We start from the raw sequence: 9,898 nt of genomic DNA on the forward strand, positions 1-9,898 counted from the left end.
TTGCACTGGGTGACATCAACATGGCTACTGTGGTTTATTTTGAGTCACACACACTGTCCGACTGCCATAAATATTCACTAGTGCACCAAATGTGTATTTATCCACCACTAAAAATAGCCACCAATATTTACTCTTGTTTGAGTAACATTTGCTAAAACCTACAGTGCTCAGCTTTTTTAAAAAGGAAATTACTGAGCCTTAAAAAAGAAACGGAATATTTATGAGTTATTTTTAAAGATTTACATCTTCAGTAGAAAGAAATGGCTTGTATAAGATAGAGAGTACAGAGATGACAGGACACAAGAGAGATGGGAAATGACATGCAACAAAGGTTCATGGCTGGTGCCTCAGCCCCTAGGCCACCAGAGGCCACCAGAGGCCACCAGGGTGCCCCAATTAAAGTAGTTTTAATCATAAGTTGATTATCATATCAGTGATATGAACGGAAATTAACTGCTGCCTGAAAGCAGTTGGGATAAAATATACAAAATCCTAATCCTTAAAAATATAACACAAAATGATATCATAAGGGAAAACATATACCACATTACACACGACACAGCGCATTAACTACCAACTATTAAACACCAGACACGCAAAGGCAGCCTTCTCACATCTAAATCAGACTTTCGCTTCTTCTAAACAAAGCCGTCACAGACAAATTTACACCACAAAATGCGTGGTTATACCTGCCTATGCAGCACGTATAACCATCCTGACATGGCTTCTGCACCTCAGCCTTACATTGACACAGTGTCAAGCAACCTGCCATCTGGACACAGACATCACAACTCTGCTTTATGTCACTGCGCTGATCAAACTGGCCAGCTCATTTCTAACACTTGGTCAGCCGTGTTTACAGTGCTCTGCTCTCGCTGTTTATAAGAAGCTTCTTTCCATTGAGTCACACTCTCAAGAGGTGACAGTGGGTGCAAACTGTGTTGACACAGATGCAAAATGCTCTAATGTGTCATACAGGTTAAGAACATATACACTAGATTTACGGGAAACATCACAGTACACAGACTTATTCCACACTTAGAAGCATAAACATTTCCAAATGATAATGAACAGGGGGTTTACAAGAAAAACTGATATTTCTAAGTGACAGAATCTCAATGACTAAATGACTATAAATGCAAACTCAAAATATAATACATATCAGCGCTGGGATTCAGAGCAACATCTGATTAGTCATTCCAATGTCTACTAAACATTTTATTGTGTCTGTTGGCTTCAAATGCCCAATAACGCCTATCAAACACAGCTTTCAGGATGAGCCAGCATCCTTTATTGCACCCTATAAATCCAAATATTCCTAACAATAAACCGACTTATAGATATTTAACAAGTGAGAGCAGCGAGTTCATGTCACCACTCTGTGCCCCCCAATCGTTCAGCATGCCAGCTCAGAAACCTTAGGTGGAGGAACACTGTATCCTTTTCCCCCACACTTTCCTGCCCCTGAACATACTTGCAAGGATAAGAGCTTGTTAATCCAGAGGTGAGATGAATGGCAGCACTGTGTATGTGTGTGTGTGAGCAGGATGGAGGGCAGGCTGGGACCCCAGACGCAACTCAACTCAGCACAAAGACTGGCTCAGTGCTGCTGCTGTCACACATCGGGAATGGATAAAAATATACATGTACGCGGTAGCCGCACTGTATATAGGAAAATGCAACAGCAGAAGAATTATCTGGTACATGTTAGAAAGATGTTTGCCTTCAGTTACGTTGCCTTCCTCCCCAAGTATCTGCAATGGCTTATATTTTGAAAATCTAATATACAGCTAACACACACAGCGAAGTCAACTCTGATGTTGGAACTTCTTCATTTGTGTTGCAATTTCCAAGAGGTAATTTAACCTGGAGGTGTGTGTGTTAGAAGGTGGAACACAGTTGAAGGTGAAATATCACTTTAAGCATCAAAGAAAACAAGGATGTGTTGTGTGGGTGTGTCAAATTGAGGATAAATCAATCAATCAATCAAGTTTATTTGTCACATGTGATATAAGGTACAATCAGTGAAATCGAAGTTGAAAGTGGCTTCATAGTCATGTGTGTACAGCAGGAACAGCAGGGGGCTAAAAACGCAGCCCTGGGATCCTCTGGTGTTGAGGATGAGGGCAGAAGAGGTGTGTGCGCCTATCCTCACCACCTGGCGTCTGCCCGTCAGGAAGCCAAGGATCCATATGCACAGTGAGGTGTTTAGTCCCAGGCCCTTGAGCTCTGGAGGCTGGAGAGAACTATGGTGTTAAACGCTGAACTGTAGTCAATAAACAATAATCTCATATAGCTCCCTTTCTTGTCCAGGTGAGATAGGGTGGTGTTGTGAGGAAGTGTGCTATGGTGTCTTCCATTGATCTGTTGGGACAGTAGGCAACAGAGTCGGACTGGCCATCAGGAGCCGGTCACTATGTGGGCCGCTTGAGTCCTACGTGGGCCGCTTGAGCAGCACGTTATGCAAAAACAAAAGCGAGAGAGATGCATCATCTGATACCGTCTGGTCCCGCTGCTTTCTTGGTGTTAACACGCTTGAAAGCCCTCCTGACATCATGCTCAGAAAAGGGTGATAGGTGTGAAAGGTGCATCCACCCATCCTTTATATAGTCATCTCTGCTTCAGCTGTTTTTGCTGCTTTCTGCCGATGGCATCAAAGCAAGCATAAAAGTTGTTAAGCTCACTTGCAATAGACGCATCAGCACTTGGCAAAATGTGTGTGTGTGTGTGTGGGGGGGGGGGCTGGTAATCTGTCATAGTTCTTAGGCCTTGCCACATGTTTCTAGGATTACCCTCCTGGAAGTGTAGTTCTACTTTCTTCCCATGGTCACTTTTTGTGTCTTTTACTGCTCTTACATTGTAGGCTCCTGCTTTATATTTGTCCATGTTTCCTTGTTTCCAGACTGCAGCCCTAAATTGCTGCAGTGTGAGTGTTTATGGCATCCTGGATGGTTCTGGTAATCCATGGTTTCTTGTTGTGGAATGATTTAACTGTAGTAATGTGTCAGCTCAGACGAGTGAGATAAGGAAAATAGCAGGTTTTTTTTTTTTCTTTTCTTCCTGAAAGCAGTGGATGATGAAATTGAACTTCTGTGGTGAGTTATCCAAACAGCACTTCAGCTGTCCAAGCAGAACAGCTTGGCCAAATTAGTATCAAACACACTGATCCTCACGAGGGCGCGTGTGCACACACACACACACACACACACACAAACACAAGAGACCCAACATTGCATTTTCATCAAATGAAGAATTTTTACCACAGACATAAGACCATGATTAACTGATTCATGAGGTGCAGGTGATAAAAAAGGATAATATTGTTTATGAAGAAAACCAAAACTGTGGAGTGAAAGATGCTAAAACACATCAAGAAGAGGGGAAATTTAAAACTGGGTGATAATTCTCTGTGGGTTTGTCACCACATGCAACACCTTTCACATGAGACATAGTCATTGATTTACTATTTATATAAAAAATATTGATTTACGCAACTTTAAACTGAAGTGACAGGCACTGAAAAAAAGTTTATTGCCAAATGCAACAAATCATTTTCTTCTTCAGTCTGCATACTTTTCAGCCCTCAACAAAACCCGGACAGCCTTACTCTAAACATTAGACAGGCAGCCATGTTTTTGAGGATCTTTTTTTGCTATGTCTGTATGCTGCATTTCACTTGTGTTCAACAGGCTGAACTATTCAGCAAAGAAAAACAACGCAGGTTTCTCCCTTGCTGTGCAGTTCACTGCAATGACATCCACTTCATTGTAACCATTGTTCTACTGCAATCTGGTGATAAAAGGTATAGGAGTGTCTGCAGGTGGCCCATAGAAAACAAACACATCCTAGACCTAATGTATGCAAAAAAAATGTAAGAGAAGCAGCAGACAAGATAATGTGCTTAAAATCCTGGTTATATAACAATAAATTAGCACTTACGTAATATTTAGTATTACGTTTTTCATTTTCAGAACTCACAGAACTACTGCTTTAGATTGCACTGCAATAAGCTTTTCTTATTAATTGCAAGGTCACCACTCTTGTGGACAATAAACATGCTTTTTGCATAGCACATTAAAATAATTATACTTCATTTAAAGAGACAGTTGTCAAGATTTTTATTTAAAAGTATGGCCATTTCAGTTTAAATCACAAAGCAGCACAGCAGTAGAGAAGACAATTTACTATTTACTTTTTGCCTCAGTGGGGTATTTGTGGAATGGAGTCAGATCTGGGTATCAGGAATGAACAAGGCAACTATCAAAAGGCACCGGGCCTTTCCTTAGGGATGCCAACACACTAGGGATACAGCAATTAACTACTATTCTCTAATTACTGTTCTCACTCAAAAAAGAGACATTATGGTACATTATTTTTCTATGAACAACATTTGCACTGTGAGGAAAAGTAAACAAAACCAGACAGGTGTGTTCAAAAAAATGTCCATAGGCGCAACCAGCAGATTGCAGGTGGAAGTTCCACCACGGAATCAAAACAAACCTGGTGCACCAGCTTAAAATGCTGTTCTGCAACAGCAACTGCAACAGATGCAGAAGTACAAGTACACAAAGTTACACATGCTGTCACAAGAGCGACTCCTGTTGTTTATGTTTGAGGGGGGCTACATTAATTAAAGGAGACGAGAAGTGTTCTGGCAATGGCTGAGGAACCCAACATTGAAGCGTTGTACTCACCATAACACCTTAAATCGTCACTGTGGGAGTATTTTGGATATATAAAGAATGGCTAGAGTGTTGTTGAATAAACAGTAATAGACAGGACTTTCTCAGGCTGTGTGTAAAATAAGATTAATTACTAAAATAAATAATTAAAAATTAATTTAAAAAATAGGCATGGATGACAGTTGATGATAAAGTACATCTTAATCTTATATTAATAATAATAATTAAAAATACTATATTTTAAATATTAGAAATCAACTAAAGTCATTACTGCAATGTCCAATCGAAGTTCATCTTGGGATGGTTTATTTATTTTCATTTTTCTTATTCACTTTTATCCAAAGACTGCCTCTACTACTGCTGCAGTTCCTTGGTGAAAAGTGTGTCTTATGCTCGCTCTTCAAAACAAAACATGCTCATATGATTTTATCCATCCATAGTACTGTGAAATAAATTAATGCATGATAATAGTGAAACTGTGAAACCATGACCAGAGACTATAATAGTACCATCAAAATCAACATTTGTTGCATCCCTACAATTCACAAGGCTTTAGAAAATAGGAATATAATTTTTTTAAATCACATTTTAATAGATTTTAGTCACCTGATTCACCAAATATTGGGTGGTTTAAATGTGAAGGGGGGCCCAATATCACCCTGCGCGCTAAAAGGGCTAAGACTGGCTCTGTTAGGTATAGTAACTTCTCTGAATTTGAGTAAAAGTCTGTCACTTCCTTTGTGCAAACTGGCCCCTACACAGCAATTAGTAAGTGCTCCATCATAGAAATCTGGTTAAAAGCAACATTAACAAATATGTGCTGGAGGTTTTTAATAGCACAAGTATACTACAATGAACTTAGTCATCAGCTGGACACAGATATCATCTTATTTCATAGATAAAACTGTAAAAGCAAGGCTCTCAACTGCAACAATTGTCAAATCAGCAAACCAGTGCAACTTTTAAGGCCACTGACCATCATCACTGCATTCATCACAGTACAGGAGAGAGAGCAAAGGGCTGAATGAGAGTTTAGTCCCCACCATTTCTCCAGTTCAAGTTCACTGCCACAGGGATGAAAGAAAATCATTCACCAACTTCCCAGCCAACCAACCGTGCCTTCCTAACGTTTATGAGCACTCATGTGAAGAGTCTGAGGCCGAGGATCCTTGTGAGTGTGCGTGATTCACCACTTTCATAATCTATGTAAACTAGCATTTTTGAGTCAACCTTTTACCAAAAGAGAAGACCAAAGTGGACAAAAGGAGATCCAATGGTGGTCTTAAGTTATGGCCCCAATAAAAGAAGATATGGGAGGTCATCATTGGAGCGAGATGACCCCCATAGTGGTCGCTCACATCATAATGAAACCGCTTTGACCCCACAAAGTCTGGACAGACCTCATAAAGAACAGCAGAATTGATGGCTGAAACATTTTCACGCTACAATAGCTATAATCCTCCTCTGTAAAGAATTACTGTGTTGCACTATTGTAGACAGATACATTCTCTTAAAGAGCAAATGGCTACTGTTAATCTAAAGGTTTCATATTCTTTTTTACAATCATTTTGTTTCTAAATATACAGCTATAGATAAGAAAATGTTGTCCATGATGCACTGCTGTTTTGTTAAAATGGGATATTTATCAAATGAAAATCTTAAACTCCTCATAGGCAAATGCTAGACCCCTCTGGTTCAGTTCAAGCAAATAATTGACTTTCCAGTTCATGTACAAACTGGTCTGATTGGAAAGACTTGTTGGAGTTAAGGCCCAGTGACATCAGCATTTAAAACTGCGAAATAAATACATTTCAGTAGAACAGCCACAATCACGAGTTCACTCCCAGGGGCGAGGTAACTCCACAAGAATCTCTGCATCGAGATCAACTTTAGTAAACTTTGACACAAACTTGTGCCATTGACCAACAGGAAACCGTCTTGTCAGTGCTGACCCATGGGATAACAGTTGTGGCTTTTTAGTTGTGTTGCACCATCCACGTTTATTTAAAGTCCCCTCTGCTCAAATATGTGTTTTTCTTCTTGTTCCTACAGTTGGATGTTTGAGCTTCACCGTGCAGAATGATGTATGTGCAGAGTTTGACACTAGAAGGCTGTTCTTCACATTAATTTACTGAAAGTGGAAAGTTTCTCTGCACTCACCCTAAATCGGAGTTTAAGGGGTGGGCCTACGAGCATGATTTGTGACATCACAACTTGTTTGGAGCCAATCGTCATGTGATGTGGAAACTAGAAGAGTCCCGTGCACATACACTGAGAATGGACTTTTCAGTTAAGTAGGGAGAAGGAAGATATTTAACAAGGTAATTGAACTTTTTGTGGAAAACCCATATTAGAAACAAATTGTTATTTTTAAGAAGAGGATTTTTATATATCTTAAAACATGAGAGGATCTTGCTCCAAAAAAGCAAGATCAGAGAGTTGATTGTACAAATCTACATCTCTTAATAAACTGTGTGAACTTAAAGTCTCATTAGCAAACAAGCTTGTTAACTGATAATTAGTAAGCTAGCAAATTCAGAGAGCTGTTGTTCCCTCTGCAATGACTCTTTATTGAATGAAAATGGTGTACAATCCAGAGAACAAAATGCCAGGCAGGGAAAGTAAAGACCACAGAAAGAAGCTCAGTGAGCTATTGTGACTGACTACTACTGTTTATCTATCGTCCTGCCAGCTACAGTATTTCACCAAGTAGCCCTGTGAGTAATCCATATGTCACCTAAAAGATGCATAAATGAATTTTGCAGTGTCACTTTCTGGTGTGACTAGTCCTTTGGTATGAAATTGCCTGTAGAGAGCAGGAAGTTTTGAAAAAGTGGTAAATTACTGTAATTTCTCAAAAAAATAAAATTTCAAAAGTGTCCTCATCAAATAAAATTGACAATAAAGAACAGAGCTCCTGATAGTTTAGTGTTGTCCTCAGCCAGCAACATTGTGCACAATTTGATGTACAAACCACTTCAAGGATGCTTTAAAAATAAAAGTGATGCGTTTCATGACCTGCTTGGATTGAGTGCAATAGCTCAAGCAGCACACCGCCACCCCTCCTCTCTTTCCAGCCCCTCCTCCTCGTGCACAGACACACACCCCACCCACACACAAAAAAGATGGTGCAACAGTCAGCATGAGTCTCAACTTCCTTCCTCTCAGATGATGCCACAACAACAGTCGCACGCGGGAAATCAAATGCAGCTGGTTGAGAAGCCAAGAATGACAGAGAACAGACACGAGGCTGAAGAAGACAGAAATGTTTCTGATTCATGACCTTCAGGAGCCAACAGACATTGAGTTCTGGTTTTACCACTACAGATGCCAAACTTATTTCACCACTGAGGCTGTCATGGAGGCAGAAGCCAATGAGAATACATCAGTGTTTAAAATATTCATATTTAAAGGAATTTGCACATTTAATATCCCCAGAGTTAGGTGTGTGAAGCCCCACTGCACAAAACACACTCCTGAACAGTCATCAATGACTAATAATGTATTAAGTGGGTTACAGTGATCCTCTCTTTGTAACATAAACCTATACATGAGTTAAGGTGGGCTGATTCACACAGCAAAAAGGGGATTTTCTTTGTAAGCTGTGAAATTGGCTCTAGTGAAGAGGTGTTCACCCTGTGGTGTATTTTTAAAGATGAGCTATGCATTCATGACACCCACTCTTTTATCACGTGTCATGTGTCAGCCATCAAAAGTATGGAAGAGGATTAGGGCCACATGTGAAAATTTGATTTGAGTTCTGAGTTTATTCTCAGAATTCTGACTTTAAACTCAGAGCTCAAATAAATTTTTCACATGTGGCCCTAATCCGCTTCCGTACAAAAGTGACAAAGTGATTGTGTAAATATGTAAGATTCGAGCAGTATGTAGCATAGTCTGTTTCCGTGAGATAAAACGATGTTTAGCCTATCATTCTGTGGCAATTTTTTGTAATATTGAGCTGTTGAAATTTTGTGGCTGAAATGTTCTCCTACAGTGTCGGTGAGTGAGCATCAACAGGTGTGCAACTTCAGGTCTTCACAACAGACTATCCTACATGCAAAATATGTAAATAAACTCACACAAACGCATGGTAGATGAACGCCCAGGCTCTCGGTCTCTCCAGCACATTGTACAGGTAGTTTTGGAGGCGCCGGTAGCGCACGTTCCTCCGGCCGCTCTGCGCGCTGTATATGAGCGGCTTCCCTAGCAGGCTGAGCCGGGCTCCCTGCTTGCTCCTCAGACTCTCGGACCCGGCAGCACCTGCGGCGGTGGAGGCTGACAGCAAACCGTCTCCTGCGTTGTTCATCATCCTTCGTCCGGACTCCACATCCTTCAAGCCGTAGCCTTCGGTACGGTGCCCCGGCGATGTCCTCATCCAGAGCCCCGTGCCGCCTTCATCTCCGCTGTTGTTCCGGGGCATGGCATCACCAAAGCAGGCATCAAGTGCGCGGAGGTCTTTTCAAGCATGCGTGTCTTCTGCCGGGAGCTGCGCCCTGGACGAACAATAAATTACACGTGTGAGACTGTGCAGCCTAGCAGGCGCAGAGTTGGGAATGAAACCGTTGGCAGAGCAAAGCACAGTGTTTGCCGTCACACTTTGACCGCCCTCTTTCCTCTTGCATCAACCTCTTCACAGTCGTTTACACAACTGCTGCCGTGCGTAAGGGCATCCACCGCGCCTGTCCTGTGCACGGTGCTGGCCAGTCTGAGAATATAACAAGTTATGGCTACAGTGTTTGTCCGTGTGGTGCACTGGAGAAGATGTTTGTCACATTAATTTTTAGCACAGGGTTATTTTCAGCGCGCTTTACCGCCTGTTGATTCAATAAAAAGCTGCGCGTCCACGATAGATGCGCACCAGCTCTGGTCGAGCCTGAGTGACTTTATCTAGAGCCTCAAGCCAAAATAAACAGTTTGATTTTATCAAACCTCCACATCGCTTTAGAAAAAAGCCCTCGGCCTCTGCGAGTTGTTTTTTGGGTGACGGCAAGGCAGCAGAGATGCAAATGAGCAACCGTCACTCCTCGTGTAATTTAATTTCCCGAAAAAGTTCCAAATTACACCACGTTTAAAAAAAAAAAAAAAAAAAAAAAAAAAAAAAAAAAAAAAAAAGCCTATCAGGTAACATGGATTCTGATGAATTTTCCACTTGGTCGGCTGGAAAAGAAACCACTGAGGACGGCTCACTGACATCTGCAGAAAATATTATGGTG

The 9,898-nt window shown here is 41.1% G+C and overlaps 1 protein-coding gene across 4 annotated transcripts in view; it reads right to left on the bottom strand.

Annotated features, from left to right (window-relative positions):
* kcnq5b (potassium voltage-gated channel, KQT-like subfamily, member 5b) overlaps positions 1-9,657 on the bottom strand; it is a 120,579-nt gene extending 110,922 nt beyond the window's left edge. For 2 of the 4 annotated variants that reach the window (XM_042391956.1, XM_042391966.1), the window contains exon 1: positions 8,765-9,656. In XM_042391956.1, the coding sequence (XP_042247890.1) occupies positions 8,765-9,105 (341 nt within the window). In that variant the 5' untranslated portion in view covers positions 9,106-9,656. Of the gene's footprint in view, positions 1-8,764 lie in introns of all 4 variants that reach the window. The other 2 variants (XM_042391947.1, XM_042391974.1) reach the window with 2 other exon arrangements.
* Positions 9,658-9,898: the final 241 nt, after the last annotated feature.

The sequence above is a fragment of the Thunnus maccoyii genome, chromosome 2, assembly GCF_910596095.1.
Source record: "Thunnus maccoyii chromosome 2, fThuMac1.1, whole genome shotgun sequence".
Lineage (NCBI taxonomy): Eukaryota > Metazoa > Chordata > Actinopteri > Scombriformes > Scombridae > Thunnus > Thunnus maccoyii.